The 16,745-nt window shown below is 44.7% G+C and overlaps 1 protein-coding gene across 2 annotated transcripts; it reads right to left on the bottom strand.

Annotated features, from left to right (window-relative positions):
- Positions 1-8,370: 8,370 nt before the first annotated feature.
- LOC115317299 (gastrula zinc finger protein XlCGF49.1) lies at positions 8,371-16,288 on the bottom strand. 2 transcript variants are annotated; one of them, XM_040213363.3, is made up of 4 exons: positions 14,938-16,288; positions 12,825-13,011; positions 11,605-11,775; positions 8,371-10,148 (listed from the first exon to the last, which is right to left on the bottom strand). In XM_040213363.3, the coding sequence occupies exons 2-4, from the start codon at positions 12,835-12,837 to the stop codon at positions 9,607-9,609; spliced, it is 726 nt and encodes a 241-aa protein (XP_040069297.1). In that variant the 5' UTR covers positions 12,838-13,011; positions 14,938-16,288; the 3' UTR covers positions 8,371-9,606. The 2 variants fall into 2 exon arrangements, with proteins under 2 accessions (XP_040069297.1, XP_040069298.1); XM_040213364.3 differs by having other exon boundaries at positions 14,952-16,288.
- Positions 16,289-16,745: the final 457 nt, after the last annotated feature.

Raw genomic sequence — 16,745 nt, 5'->3', positions numbered from 1 at the left:
TATTTCTGGAAGTTGCCCTCTGACACTTCTGAAGTAAAGAACAGAAAACCGATTTCGCCTGCGTGTTCTAGTTGTTGCGTAAAAAAAAGATAAAGATTGGCCTTTCGGGCATCCCTCAACTCACTCCCAGCCTTCAGGGTCACACCTGGTCCCCCTCCTAGTGACGTCATTCGGAGTGCCGTGTAGCTTCCCGTGTGCTATGTCGGAGGACGCTTCCTCTCCCTCTCTCTGCTGACATCAGCGGGCGTTATGCTGCAGCTCAGAGCCGAGCGAGGTCACGTAATCTTTTCGCTGTAGTTCCTTCGGCTGCCACTTGGGGCTGCAGGTGGGGGAAAAAGCTCGACTTTTGCTTTTTCAATTTTTTTTTTCCAATTCAATTTTTCAATTTTTCAAACAATTTTTCCGCGAGAAAAAAAAATTTACAGCAATATTTATTGCGTGAGACTGATTTTAGTTTGCGGCTATTTCGCCCGTTTTAAATCGCGCGCCACGAAGTTGGGATTCCGTGACGTTGATCCCAATCGGCTCTCATTGGCTAAGAGTTTGATTGACAGCTTAGATCTTGGTTGTTAAACCTTTGTTATTTGTTGCAATTTCCTTTTGAGCGGCATATTTTTACGTTTAAAGAACAACCCATATGATGAGAGTTATTATTCTTTACAAAAGGTTTACGAGACGGGCACTTCCGTTTGGATTCATACCATAACAAACAAAAGCTTCGCCATTCTTTCATGGCCGCCGAAGTCTCTGCTCACGGATGTCTCGCCTACCTCGACTAATCGTTTCGGCGAAGTGATCAGTGTTTCGTGCCAGGGTTGCCATGTGTTTGAACTCCAACCCGCCAAACGTCTACGAGATATAGCCCAAAAATAGCCAAATGTCGATCCAGAAAAATAGCCCAAAAAAAACTTAGCATTTGAAGCGTTTATTTTGAGCAGAAAAGACACATAATACATTTTTATTCATCAAATGCCCTAGAAATGCCGTCCCTTGCACGTTCGGCGAACTTCCTGAAACGCTCGTACAAGCGCGTGACAACATACCTTCCCCTGTATTGGGACGCTTACTATACACGTTTGCAAGTCCGGTCTCAGCAGGTCTCAGGGCGCCGCCATCTTTCTCAGTGGGGTGCGCTCCTGGGCGCGGCGCACCATAACCAAGCGCACCATAGCCAAGCAAGATGGCCGCGCCCTGAAGCCGTACTGGTGACCAGAATGACGTCACGGGAGAACTATGCAGAATTCCGACAACCTAAAGAATGCGCAGAACAGGTGCTGTAAGGCCGCAAGGAATCGCGCCATCACTTGTTGAGATGAAAGAATAACAGCACATGCTTGCATTCGGACAAAATTCAGAGGTAAACAATTGCACAAGGCGTGCAAAAAGAAGACGAATTTGTTCGCTGTCTGAAACTTATCAGGGTTAAGGGACTGAAGCGCCTAATGTTCACATAACTTACTCTAAAAATACATTCGAAACTATAAACGCAAGTGCTTTCAGGCATTTGGGATCCAGCACCGGTCAGAAATTGCCCAACGCACAGGTTAGAAATAGCCCAATACTAGCCAAATAGCCAACCACCATTTTTTCACGCCAACTGCAAATAAAACTAGCCCAATTTGGCTATTTATAGCCCAACCTGGCAACCATTTTTCGTGCTGACCCAGGTGCTTGAGTGAGACTTCTTGAAGTGAAGTAGTGTGTGTTTAGCAGCTGTCGCAGATGTTAGTGATAGGAAGCGACGCGGGGTTTTGGCTTTCATAGCGCGGTTCTTTCGTTTTCCTCTTTGCTGGCTTAGCGTGCTTTTTTGTTTGTTTGCTTGCGCGTGCAAATACCGACTTTTCGGAGATGTCAGATGAGTGATCCCGACAGCGAGCCTTCCAGCAGCCATTTCGCCCCGAAAGGAATGCTATTGGCTGGAGGCAATCGGGCGTTCCCGTAGCGACAAACGTGTCCAGTTACGTTCTCGTCATATCGCTCCGGAGGCCATCGAGATTCGCACCGGGCGCACCTAACGTCCACAACTAGACACACAAAATAAAAAAAGCACCATGTTCACTACGTAAAAAGTGGTCTCAGTTCATGCGTGTGTAGACAGGTACGAAATCTTGCCCAAATTTATTCACACCGCACGACGAGCGCAACACGTCGCTGTGCAAACGCAGTCCAACAACACGAAGCATAAAAACGGCAGATTTAGGAGAACAGTTCGGAGTCCAACGTGCAGTTCCTCGAGTGGCCGCTGCGGGAGAAATGGTGGCGTTGTGTTCGTCATTAGCTCGGTGCTCGGAGGCGGATTGGGACCACTTTTCAAAGCTGTCTCTATGGGAGTTTCCCAACTGAGTGTTTTAGTAACGTTGCTCAGGCCCCACGTGAACTCGCATGGCGCAGGGAATAGACCGATCTCACGAGAAGTTGCGCGACGCCACCGCTGCCGCGGTGCATTCGGTACCTGTAGTTCTCCCCAGTTTTCCGGCCGCGTCGGCGCGCATTGTACGCCCGGGGTTTGGAAATTTTCGGGTTAGCACGAGACTTTTAGCCAGGTGTTGACTCATGGTTTTCAATCGGTGGCTTCACATGTTGTATGCCACGGAGCTATAATAACAGCACCAGGCAAAAAAGGCCTCGGATATTATGTCTTCCCGCAAGAAAGAAACATGGCAAAGAAAGGTCGACAGAGCCGGACAGAGCGGCAGGAAAAATAGCGTTTTACGAATTGTTTCGCGATTTGCTTCACAATTTATATCCAATTATTGCACGTCAGCTAAAATATGTAAGATTGCAGGGCACGAGACATAGAGCGTGCCGAAGTGTTCCGTAAGCTGGAATCTCTCTAACCATTTGCTCCGTAGCGGCCTATTCGTTGGTCTATCTCAAATAGGACCTCCGCACTGCTTTGCGGAGGCCGTTTTTAATACACTTCTTACTCGGTGTATTTTGGTGGTTATAACTGTTATTGCGATGACATGTTTCGAGGACAACTGTGCTTCAAAAGATCAGGACAATCACTACAAAAGAGCAGAGATTCCCGATATGCACCACGTGATATAAAACAACTTTTTTCGGAAGCAGCCTTTATTTTTTTTCCATACCAACGCAAAAAAAAATTACATAATACAATTTAGAAGTGCAACACGTACTTACCGCCAAAAATGTAACAAACGAACCTCATCCATTTTGTGGCGGTCTATTAGGCTGGTGTTACTGATCCATTCTGCACTAGCACCAATCGCTCCGTCGGGCGACTGTTAGCGTTCGGATCTTGCGCAAACAAAATAAAACTGCATAGAAACTGTGCACGAAAAATCATCTTCACACCAATCTTTCAGGTATCTGGCATGGTTGCTTTTTTTTATAGATGCCAATTATTACTGCGCGTCAGGCATGGCCTTTCTGTAGATCAGTTCTTTGTGTGCAGGCTTCTCCTGCGGTTCATATGTACTCTGTCGCACAGGCTGTCAACCCGAATGAAACAACTTTTAGAAAACTATCGCTGACCGAGAAAGTCTTTTTAGCTCCTCTTACTTGATGGCTGATTAAACGTTAGGCACAAGACTGAGCACCGCCAAGCTCAGTTTTTCATCCCATCTGATGCTGTTCCGTGATGCTACACCGAGCCGATGATCCCTCGAATTTTCTTGTTCTTTGCTATTGCACTAGATGTTCACTTGTTTGCAAGGTAATTGAGACGTCTGAGGAGTCGGAATGCGCAAACAAAATAAAACTGAATAGAAACTGTGCACGAAAAATCATCTCCAGCCCAAGCTTTCAGGTATCTGGCATGGTTGCTTTTTTTTTTTTCATAGATGCCAATTATTACTGCGCGTCAGGCATGGCCTTTCTGTAGATCAGTTTTTTGTGTGCAGGCTTCTCCCGCGGTTCATGTGTACCCTGTCGCACAGGCTCGAGTAGTGGCGCCGTTGTTTTTTTGTTTTGTTTTTTCCGCGGCCGCAGTGAAATTACCCCGTGAATGGCAGTGGGCTCACGCGTTCACGAAGACGAAGAAGCCAACGACGACGAAGCAGACGACAAAGCGATTCTAAAGCGATAAGACAACTGAAACTGCTTTTCTGCAATTGCTGAGGAAAGTAAGGCATCACAAACAACACAATCCTATGAAGTCAAAACATGCCAGAGAATCAATGTGATACCGGGGCGTGCCAAATGATAATCTATGGTGATGTACGTACGCGCAGCCGTATGTAGCCGGAAAGGGATGACTACAAGTAGCATGGCGGCGGCACCACTTCCGGAATGCGCGCGCCTGCGCAGTTCGCTTGGTGACATCGGTCTATTGTGGGGGCATTCTGATGTACCGCCCGTGTGACAGCACGGATGAGTGCTCAGCCTGAGTTGATTGTACCTTCGTGTGTGCACAAAACGACCACGCTCGGCTGTGACGATTACAGATCCAAAGGTAAGTCTGTATTTTTTACTTGGAGCATTGTGAATTGCCCATGCTTGGTCCGTATCACTTCATTGCAACTTTTCATCGACCCACGACTCATCGACAACATTTCCCCGCTGCTCGTTAAATCAACTACTACTACGACGCCCGATTGGGCGTCGAAGGCATAGTCGTGCGCCCGTCATGCAACGTCATCATCATCATTTATTAAACCTTGAAGGCCATTGCTGGCATTACACAAGGTGGTAGTAACTGCTGAAGAAACATTATATAAATGAACAAACAAAAAAGTGGGTTACATGCTGGAAAACTTTGTTATATAAAGCAGCAAAAACAGGAAAAAACACACTTAAAACATTTTTAGGGAAAAACAGCTGATGAAACAGAAAAAATACCCAAATAAAACATTTTATTTGGGTATTTTTCTCCTTGAGCGAAGCCGAAGGCAACTTCGGCTTCGCTCAAGGAGTTTTAATTTAATCTCAGGCTCGAGTAGGCACCCCACCTAGTCGGAATCGCCGATCGTTAAAGGGACACTGACACCCCCCAAAAAAATTTTTTTATTTTTTGCCAGGCGCTTTATTATGGTGTCGGAGGACTGCCCGATTAATATTTTGCAACAGAGTAGCGTATTTTTTTAATAAAGCCAAAAGACGCAACTGCTCGAAACCGAAACCGAAACCCGACAGAGGTCGGAGAAGTGGAGAGAAGAGAGCGAGTGGCGGAAGTCACGTGGCTACACCCGACCGTGCGTTTTTTTTTCTCCTTTCCGTAGCAGACGACACGACATGCGGCGTGCGGGAACTGCTCGCCGTGCGATTACTTGCAGTTATGTTTGTTCCGCTCGTTGTTCTGTACTCCAAGATGAGTTGTTTTGTACATTGAGGAGTTGGAGATGAGTTATAGTGAGTGCCCTTGGTGAATTTCCATGATCGGCTCCGAAAAGAATACGCCCAAGATGTTGCGTGAAGAGCTGGCTTACATGTCCTGCATCCGAAAAAAAGTGGCATTGTGCGACAGAGTTTCCGAAAGATCAACGGGATCGGGACCAATGGCTGGCTGCAATTCCTGCAAAACAGTTACGGGCACCTTGGAAAGCGGACGCTACCCGATCTATATGCTCCTTGCATTTTGTGGAAAGTGATTACATGGAGTTCGGAGGTGTCAAAACGGGAATCCCATACCATTTATTTCAGCGAAGTATCGCCCACAACATTTGTTTGTTATTTTTTTGTTTGTTTCTTCAGTGATGATTGTAAAAAAAAAAGAAAAAGATATGTAAACATCGGAAAATGTTTGGAAAAAGAAAAAAAGTTCCACGGGGGATTGAACGCGGTCCTACCGCGTGTGAACCGGACGTCTTTCCCACTGAGCTACTGCAGCATTTCTTCAATGGTGGATCTCTTTCCTTAGTAATAATTCAGCCGGTAACTGTAAGTTGGAAAGCTTGCTGTCGATTTTTCTCTACAAAAAGCACTCCCGGGTCGAAGTCGGGAAGCACCACGCATTGGGGACATTTGCACCTAGTGAAGAAATCGTACGCGTGCATATTCAACTGGAAGTAGACACGTCGTGCTTGACGTTTGCGCGAGCGATGTCTTCAGTCACGAGAAGGGAGCGACGGCTCGGCGACGTCTTCGTGCAAATCGGCTTGGTGGCCGGCCGTGTCGTACGGGATGAATACCAATTCTTTTGATCAGTCCCAAATTTCTCTTTTAACGGTCGACAGAATTCGGCGGTACCGCAAACTGCAGTTCTGAAATAGAGGTCCCACGCCCGTCGTCCGCTGCCATCGCCGTCTCCGCGAGTCCCACGATACGCGAAACGACGAACGCACAGAATGCTTCCAGTTGTCTGTGGAACTTTTTTTTTTCAATCAACATATTTACAGCTTTTTAGAAGCCACAAAAAATGGGGTTCATATTTTTTTCTATTTTTAATATTGAGTGTGTGCCTTCAGTGACCCACGACTTTGATTAAATTTGGTGGTCGCATCGATACCTTAGAAAACGGCCCGTGACCGCGAAAAAGAGAGTGAGCGAGACTCGAACCGGCCAGTTCTTGATCGGCGGTTTTCGGGTGGAAAGAAACCGAATTTCGAGCCGCAAATTCTGTTCTGGGTAGTTGAGCTCTCATATGTCACGTACAACTAAAAACCTCGGCGAGCATAAATACCCTGTCAGTGTCCCTTTAAGTAAACTAGACTTTGCAATCGGGAGAATGCGCCACCGCTGCGTTGATGAGGCTCATGAAGCCCTCTTCACAAGTCTGCGACATAAATGCCACAAAAAAGTCAATTTCTAAGGCTCTGTCGAGAAAAAGACGCTGCCGATGAAACGATCTGTCGATAAAACGTTGCTTGTCGATGAAACGATCTGTCAGTACCGACAAGACGGATGGCAGTTTTGAAAAGCGCGGATCTTTACTAGGTTCAGCATATAGAGCTCACACAAACTCACCGTCTTGATCGCCAACTACCATCGACTTCTGATCGTTTCGTTGTCCCCGCTTCAAGGAACTTGTAAGAGCAACTCGCCGACGACAGCACCGACCTGAGCCGCAAGCGTAGCCCAACCCAGAGTTCGAACATCGAATATTCGTAATTCCCGGTGGGGCGCACCAGGCGCGTTTTTTTTTTGTTTTTTTTTTTTCAGGTTTTTTTGTCACAATGTTTTCCTTTATACCTTTTACGAGTTTGTTTAGTCCTTTTTTATTATTTGGGTCAACTAATAGCTCGTGGGGAAGAGGCCACAATGCTCTGTTCACGTTCGCAGATTACGTATTTGGTCCCCGACAGATAATCCACAAAAATACGCGAAAACACAAATAATAAAAAGAGAAGCACTCAAGTTATTTTCTTCTCGCGATTTGTTGCTTTTCTTGTCATTACTCTGTGTCAGTGGAGGTTCTTGAATTCCAGCTTCGTGCTCTTCCAATTTTTCTTGAAGGTTAATGTTGGCAGTAATATAATACATTACACCCCTTTTTCTTTGGAACAATTAGGTACTCCCAAAAGTGTATTCGTTCCGAAAAGGGGGGGGGGGGGGGGGGGGTATGCAGACACGTGGTGACTTGTTTGTTCAAGCCAGTGTATTATTCGATTGAAGTGTATTGCTTAGCCTTTATGGTCGTGCAAAAAATTACTGAATTATTTGCGAAAGAAAGAGAAAATGAGAGAGCACAGTCTATAAAACCAGATTTCAAAATAATAAACAATATGCAACAAATCTTACAAACTAATAACACACAAAGAAATTACTCCGTAGAAGCTGGACTGTTCTCGAAGTTCATATCCTCAGCCTTTCGCAATCAAGTAATAATGCAATTCAAATTGGCGCAAGTGACGTTCGTTCTCTTTTGAAAGTAACCGTAACGGTATATCGTGACGTTTCTAGGACGATAACGAATCTCATTAACCCGTTAATTTTTGACAATCTTAAAAATAAAGCTATTTCGTTACTTTTTTTTTGTAACGGGCACACCAGTGCTTGGGCCCCACAGGTACCAGAAAACCCAATACTCAATATCGTTGCAAGGCCCCTTGAAGCTGACAGTGCGGTGCGAGCTACACGTTTGCCGGACCAGACAACCGCCTCCATTTCATCGCCTGACCACGCCCTCTGCGTGGATATGGCAGGCAGAGTGGGCATGCGGCGAAAGATCGACGTTTGAGTGGTCCAACGGGATCGTATGCCATCCACCACCCTGCCAGCTTTGGCCCTTTGCATCTGCCATCAAAGAAACATTTTTTAGCGTTCAATCTATTTGGGTAAGTAATTTTGACTGGTTTTAAATGCCTCATACCTTTGTAACGTGGGTGTATTAAGTAGTTCACGACGATGCCGAGGAAAACTATAATGAAATCCATGCCTTTAAAAGTATTATTTAATATTTTAAGAACTCGAATTCGTTAATTATTCACTTATATTGAACTCTAACAATTTCACTTTGACACAGACCACTACGGCAGCAGGCTTCTTTATTGTGCAATGAGTCGTTTTTGCAGTAACGAGTTTGCCCGTTTTCCCGGAAACACCCTCTTTATGTCAAAAGAAATATTTTATACATTTTGGAATAGAACTCCACCTGCAGCGATTCTGGCGCATCAGGCAATAGTGACAACCACTGTACAGTCAGCGTAGATTAAGACATATTTAGATGAATTATGCCGATACAGTGTTTAAATACATGATTATACACAGTGGAGTTAATTATGCCTTTAGTAAAACAAATATATATGAACCGTCTACTACAAAAAGAAGTTCAAAGAAATAAGGGCCTGACGAATCCCAGTGAAACTAGATGAATACCAAATAAATAGCACTAAAAGTACGAATATTCTAAATCAACAAAACCGCTTTGATGAAAGGTGAAACTAAATGTTTATGAACACTAAATGAATAGCACTAAAAGTGTGAATATCCTCAATGATCAGGACCGTCTTCGTGAATATGCCAAAAAAAAAAGATAATAATAAAATCATGCAAAAGAAAAACATAGAAACAAGTATTTCATGTAGCAAGCACATTGAAGGATGTCATGGGAATTCGGCAACTGCAACCGGTCAAAATGAAAAAGGACGAAGAATATTAAGAAATGAGATAGGAAATAGCACTGCATTTCTAAATCTTCGAGTCATGTATATTCTGTTGCTGTCCTATGAGTAAAGCAATATTTTCCAGCTTGGTGTGTTAAATAGTTTGGAATATAATTTTATTTTTACATCTTAAAATTCTGTTGACCCCTCCGCATTACTAAGTTTTTCTTATAGTTTCTTAACTTTTGCAATATCCAAAATTGCTGCTATTGAAAGTCGTTAGTTATTTTATTAATTTGTGTATTTATGGTCATGAGTAGGTCGACTTGTAAGGAACACAAGTGGCCCTACAGACAACCCAGAGACGCCAGGTGCAGCACGAGATTAATGACTCTAAATGAATATAAGAATACTAGGCTTCAAGTAATTATTTTTTCGTGTACAAAAAAGAACCAGGGTCGCTTCAGGTAAGGTATATTCACAATTTAATCTGTGTTTACACGATACATAATAGGCCGAAATATTTTCCAACCATTCGAAACCTGCACTGCTCGCAAGTAGAGCTCCTGTAGGTCTATTGCCGAACGAAATGAACACACGTCGGTGCTCGCGTATTTTGTTTAAACCCCATTCACAACTATGATGCACGTTGCTGTTTCGATCACTTGCGATGTAACTTCCGATGAGTGTGTAAATTGCTATAAGTCGCAAACGCTCTACCGCAGGTCTCGCACTTGAACGGCTTCTCTCCTTTGTGAATTTTAACGTGAGATATCAAGTGAGCCTTCTGCACGAACATTTTCTTGCACGCACCGCAACTGAAGGGCCTCTCTCCTGTGTGAGTCCTTTCATGAACCGCCAAACTGCCTTTCTGAGTAAACGCTCTGCTGCACGTGTTGCACTTGAACGGCTTCTCCCCGGTGTGAATTCTATCGTGAGCTGTCAAGTGAGACTTCCGCACGAACGTTTTCTTGCAGGCACCGCAACTGAAGGGCCTCTCTCCAGTGTGTGTCCTCTCGTGGACGGCGACATCCGATGCGGAAGAGCATGAGTAAGGACAGAAGCGGCACGGGTGCTTGTCCGGTCGTCGGTGCGTTTGCTGCTTGTGTGGGCGCGACCAGTTAGTCGGGGGAGAGGTGTCACCCCTGCGGCTGTCACGGTCGATGGTATCCACTTTGTCGCCAGAGTATGCTTCGATCAAGTCTGTTGGGATGACACAACAGAGCATGAAACGTCGGCGCTGTTTTTATTGGTCTGAACATCAATTTTGAATACCTAGATGAACATGGTCCAGAATACGTACATTATGCCGGTGCGGCCTAAAGTAGGTATTCATTCATTTGAGACAATAAAAAGGTTCAATCGTAATGCTTGTAAAGGTCTACAGGCAATCGTTTAAGACTCCACTCTGGCAGCCCCATGCTGCCGCAGCTGTGGTGGCTTGCGCGTTCTCCTAACCAAGTGCGGAAGGGAAGTCAAGCCGCCGCGGCTGCTGCTGCACAGTGTTGGCGGTTACGTGTTACAAGTAACGTCGTTATTGGTAACGCCTTTCTTCTTTCAGTAACGTAGTGACGTATTCATTACTTTTCTAAATCTACAAATTTTCTAAATTTGGCCTGTCTTTTCCCCACGCGAACATTTCCGCTTTAGAAAACCTCCAACCACCGCCTGTCATATTAAAGTCGAAACACGCTGTCGCCAAAAGAAAACAAAAGCGCTGTTACCGTCAATTTATAAATAAAAAGTAACGCAAAAGTAACGTGCGTTACTTTCTGTCGGCGACAGTATCGCGCTCCTTTATTTCGCAAATAACGTAGTTCTTTATTTTTTTTACGGTAACGGCTACAACACTGCGGCTGCATACCGCTGCGAGTATGGAGCGCTGGGTGATAGCGTGTTGACATTAATAATGATCGCGACTGTGTATTAAGTAACGCTGGAAGGGTCATTCACACACCCACAAATTATTAGGTTACACAAAGTAGTATTCAATAAGCTCGTGGAATAATCGTTGTGTGCCTTAGAAACTTGAAACATCGCCAAGGTACGCAGCGATTATTTTATGTGCGATTTGAAACAGCAAAAAACGCGGTTCTATACCGACAATGATGTGGACATTTGCCAGTCTAAAGCTAAACTTCCATTTCACTTTTTGAGGAAGTGTTCGTGGTAACGGGGGGGGGGGGGGGGGGGGGGGAAGGGGGAGCTGCGAGCCACACTCTAACACAAGAAGAGCCGCATCTTGGCCACCCCTGTTCTAAAGCTTCAATCATTTGGAACAGCCAAACATCTTTAGGGCTATTTCATGCGTCGAAAATTATTTATAGCATTTGTGAAAGCTACTCGATCAACCGGAACTGAAGGAAAAAATACAATTTTGTGATATAAACAACTCAGCATGGTACACTTCTCTGATATCAAATACTATGTATGCGGTATAATTTTTCGGCTTGGTGCAGGCCGCTAATTAAAACTTAATGAAGTTTCTACGTGGGGAAAACTTTGTGTACCACATCAGATTGCTTACGTTTTCCATCTTCTGGAAAACCGAGCCTACAAAAAGGTTTTCTTTGCGTGGGGGACCGTTCATGAATCTGTGAGGCTGTGCTAAGAGGGTGCGAAGCTGGATGAGTGTTATCCCGTGTGCGTCTTCTAGTACCTGCTGTTGGTAGTTCTGAGGGCACCATAAGATTGGCGGCAGAAGTCGCACCGCCGTCAGTCCTCCCCTCCTGGTCCATCTTCAATGGTTGCCTCTGCAATTCGGCTCCTTGGAAGGAGAGCTCCGCCCCCTTGTCCTCGCAGTCCGTTCTCTGCCATTCGAAGTCGAATGCTGCGTGGGCAAGTTCGGTTAGGACTGAAGATCAAATTTCGTTTTGTTAATTTTTTTATACTATACCAATACAGAAGCTCAATCACAACGAAACTTAAGGAACAAGCAAACATAAACACACCATGCTGATGAAGTAGAGAAATTCAGGGGTTTGAGTTGATATTGCGGTGGAATTCAAAAAGTAAAATAATCATATCACGATCAACCACGCACATCACAACTGGATACTGAGCATCCCGAAAAAGTCGATTGTAAAAAATGCACGCGAATCAAACATAAAAGCGATCCTTCTCTATTAAGCACGAGATTCAAAGGTTTTACTTCACCTTTAAACACATGTTAAAAAGGATTACGTCGATACAGTTTCACAGAAATCGACAAAGACAAAACTGGGTACGATCAAGGAGCGTGGTTTAGTCACATCGCTCTTGCTACGTAGTGCTGAAAAAAGGCAGGCATGCCACAAAACCAACAACTGCACGGTATATCACCGCCGCAGGCTTTGGGAATTACACGTTAACAAAACGGACACGGTGTGTCGGCGAATGAAGGTGGGGAAGGGAATAAAAATGTCGCATGTAGTTGGCTGAGCTGTGGCCATTCCCTATTTGATCGGACTATAGTCGGTTACAAGTCAAGAAGGTAGGAGAAGCTCCTCCCACAAGTGTGATGCGCCCGTTTCAAATCTCTCCGCAGTCGAAAGAAGAGTTCACTGGAAACGCTCCTTGTTCCGCTTCAATGGATTCCCACTTGTCTCCGATCCCACTTTTTAAGAAAGCGACCTTTGTATTCATCGGAGAGGGAACCGAGGCCCTGAAAGCAGCCTTTGTATCCATCGGGGGGAAGCTAATCCCCCAAAGTCGTATTTGTTTCCGTCGGTGGGGGAGAACTCTAATCTCTATTTCATGGCTTCCACAATGCTAAGTCAAAGTCGAAAGATAAAGCAAATATGTACAGGAAGGCAAGACCCTCCTCGCGCGTTTTCCGCGACGTCACGGAAACGGTGGGACGCTATTGGATGCAAAGGTGGCGGAGGGATATCTGATTCCCTTTGAGGGGCATTTGCCGCTACCTTCTTAACCTGTAACTGACTATAGTTGGTTCCATTCATCTGGGGGAAAATGTAGCCCGCAGGTCTGGCACTGCCAAAGTATAGCTGGCTGGCGGCTGGCCGTCCTTCCTAGGCAGCGAAGGGTCGATCACATTCGCCTTAAGAGCATTTCCGGTTAGCTCGGCCTGCAAAGTATAGAAGAATGAGTATTAATAAACAGGCGCCAACACAAATTACTTTACCTGCCATCAGATATCGTCACATTCGATGAGCAAATCTAAAACTGAAGGGTACCAGTGCTGGGAACCGGTCTAGTTGGCTATTCATTACTTGATCAAACTGCGGAGTAAATGATTACGAACTACGACGCAGAAACGAGAAGAAAAAAAAGGCAACAAAAAGGGAAAACGCGCATCTGCAGTTCAGTTTGATCAAGTCAAGAACTGAAGGCCACTTTCGGAATTAAACGCGGCGTGGATAACAGCACGCTTTGTCAGTACGAGTACCTGCGCGAAATTTCAATCTGAAGGACACGAAAAAATTAAGTCCCATGAGACTATACCATTTCCAAGTGTGTATGTTTTAGCCAAATACCAACGACAAATTTCAAATTTCAGCGAGAAATGTTTCATTATATATGCAACGTCTAAGAGCTAGGGGGAAGGAAAATGTTAGCCGGTTGCGTCAGTGCTGCACCCACGCGACTAGTGCTATCATTAATAAAATGAAATGCAGTGTAGATTAATCAATCAGACTCGAGTTTTGCCAAAAACTAACATAAGCGGGGCTCACTTAGGAAAAATGGGTTTTAGTTCGATACTTGGTTCACGTTCACGAGTTTCTCAGAGACTCGCATTGCTAAAGAGCCCTTTAGATCACCCAGAAGTTGATTACGAAATGTTATAATTTGGTTAATTGATCACCTAGTATACATTGATTACCATTCATCACCAGTATAGGGTTTACAGTCCCTATTGCAAGACAAGTATCTTTTTTCTCATTTCTTCTCACTCAAGACGAGCTTAGAGAGGCATTCCCCTCTGCTTCGTCCCCATTAAAAAGAATCTGAAAGACTTGTAGAAAAATATGAGATAGAGGTTGAATTCCAGCTAGTTTTATTCAGCAAATCTGAATATTGCGTTCGTTTTCTCCGAAAATGTAACCAAACGCGGGAAAACACGCAAAGCCTCCGTCTAGTCGTAAAGTCATTATAGGATCTTTCGGCCGCATTTTCAACACCTATCGATCTCCTCTGTAACGCCCTCCCGGACCGTGTTGAGGGAATGGTTCAGGCTGGAACATGGCAATTATTACAGATTTTGTTCAGGCTTGTTTTACCATCTAGGCTACAAGATAACATCCTTCTTTTCCAAACCAGTTTTTGCGGTCGGTGTTTGGTCCATGGTGAGAGCGATAGAATTCTCGGGTGCTGATTGAACGTGATGTCCCAACGTTTTTCTGGGCGAGAGTTATCGACCAATGATATATCTTAAGTTGGTTTACAAGTTCTTTTGGTGGGAACTACTCATTAACACACGGATGGTGACAGGAGTCCCGCAGTAATATTTGTTCCGAGTGTACATAGGAGAATTTGAGCTCTGTACGGCAGCAGAGCTTGAGATTTGCAGAGGGAGCACCCGTTGTCGATCGCATCAAACGGGAAGTATAGCAGACGATTATAGTTTCAGCTTGCGTCCCGGATCACTTCGTCACGTTACTCGCCATTTGCCAGAGGGCTGCCTTTATTCCGGTCCGTTAACGGAATAAAGTATTTTCTTGTTTTCTTTTTGTCTGCGAATGACGCTTCGTAGCAGACAAATTCTATTGTTCACTTACGTTACCAGACTAATCATCTCCTGACATTTTCTGACTCGCTCCGTCAAGTCCAGGTAACACTGCTCGAACACCAAACAAAAGACAGTGTGCGGTCTGAGACGAGTTTTTTTTTTTTTTTTTTTTTTCGTGTCTTCTCATATTGGGCCTACCAAAACTGTTTGTAGACATGTTCGAAGCACTCATATATGTGCGCTTCTAACACGTCTGCGGATAGTTTTGGTAGGCCCAATATGAGAGTACTGAGATAAAGGAACCAATTTTGGCAGTTGACACACTTGCAACCGCTTACGACCGGAGGGGCTTGTGAACCACCATCTTCTGACTGCCGATGGCCGGCCGCTTCTCTGTCGGTTCTGTGTGGTCCCCAATGTTTTAAGCACCTGTGGTTTGTAAGCATGGCAATAAGAAATGTGTAGATCTGCCATTACTTCAGCAAACAATAAACAGAACGCGCACATGGCACACATTGTTTCAGTTTTAGAAATAAGACAGCACCTCCAGACATTTTGACATAATACAACAAAAGGAAGACACTATTCAGTGTGTCCGCATTAAGACATACGTAGAGAGATTATACAGTATAAATAAATAAGTGGATGAAAGCCTCCGCTAGGCTTTGAAAAGGAAGAGGGGTGAGGGCGGTTGGTCGGCAAAGTAAGGTAAGACGGACAATGGAAAGTTCTCGCGCAGCAGGCTCAACTGTAGCCATCTATCTCATTTGATCTGGCTCTGTCGCATTTGTGTAAAGACAAAATGTAGCTCAAAGGTCTTGCACCGCCGAAAAGGGACTCGGCTGGTGAACGGCCACCTTTGCAAAGCAGCGAAGTGTCGTTCTCATGTGTGTCGAAATCCTTGCCTAGTTTGATCTGCGAGGTTTAGAAAGACGACGATTAATAAACAGTAAAGAACGGAAGGCGACAATACTTGTTTGTAACCTTCACTACTCATATTCAGCAATACTGAAACTGGGTGCGAAATTTGGAAACAGGTATGTCAAATAAAACATAAAGGAGCACAATTAAGCTTTACATTTGAATGAGATGATTATGCACTCATCAGCCCAAACCGGTTATGTTAAGAGACCGCCCAGCGAATCGGTAAACGATATTTACCGTCCATTTCAACCCCTGCTATATTATGCTGTGATTGAAATCCTGTTCACGTGAATTTGACACGCCTTATTTTGAAAACGGGATCAGTATTTAAACTTGGTTAGGGGCTGAGGCGAATAAGGATGAGATCAATGAGATCTCAGATTAATGAAGGTGCACAGAGTACAGCTGCATGTGCGTCTGCGGGTGTCAGCCATCCCAGTTTTCTCTTTTTCTTGGAAGTAGTTGAGATTTCTATGTCTGCAGTGTCAATCTTCTTTCCCTCGTCATTCTGCACTGCCTTGGCCAACTGTTAAAGAGACACATCACGTATGAGATTAATATATTGTAGTGTTTTCTAGCTGAGGAACAACCTGAGGCGTCTACTTCTGCCGGTTCATAGCTCCAGTCCTGAGCAACATGACAGCAAGGCTGAAGAGGCAGCGGTGCACACTAAACTTTTTTACATCCCTTAGGGGTGTAAAGCACTTGTCCCAGGACGAGCACCCTTTGAGGGTGCAAACGAGCAGCCCTGTACCAAAGCACCCTATAGACCTTTTCCACAGGGGCGCCGCCATCTTGAATTGTAGTCACTTCCAGTATGGGCGACGACAAAATAGTAAAACGTTTCAACCTGTAACCAGTAAAAAAATAGAGCGGAGCCAAAACGAGAATGTGTGACGGTTAGGCTTATATCCTAAATGTGTTCTATTGGCGTGGCGACGGCAAAGTAATGTTTTCGCCCATACTGGAAGTGACGACAATTCAAGATGGCGGCGCCCTTGTGGAAAAGGTCTATAGGGGTGTGAAGTGTATAGGGTGCTAGGTGCAATGCACCCCAATCCAAGGGTGCTGATGCTGATTTTATTGATGATTCATTCTAATCGACATAGACTTTTGTAAAACAAAACTTATCTTATTTACACAGATGATCTCGTTACAGATGAGCACTTAGCCAAGCCGACACTTTGTACAGGCAGGCTGGCACTAAA

Source organism: Ixodes scapularis, unplaced genomic scaffold (genome assembly GCF_016920785.2).
Source record: "Ixodes scapularis isolate PalLabHiFi unplaced genomic scaffold, ASM1692078v2 PGA_scaffold13__105_contigs__length_92229423, whole genome shotgun sequence".
Lineage (NCBI taxonomy): Eukaryota > Metazoa > Arthropoda > Arachnida > Ixodida > Ixodidae > Ixodes > Ixodes scapularis.
The sequence above is the reverse complement of the archived record's forward strand: the minus strand, read 5'-3'. Positions and strand labels throughout refer to the sequence as shown.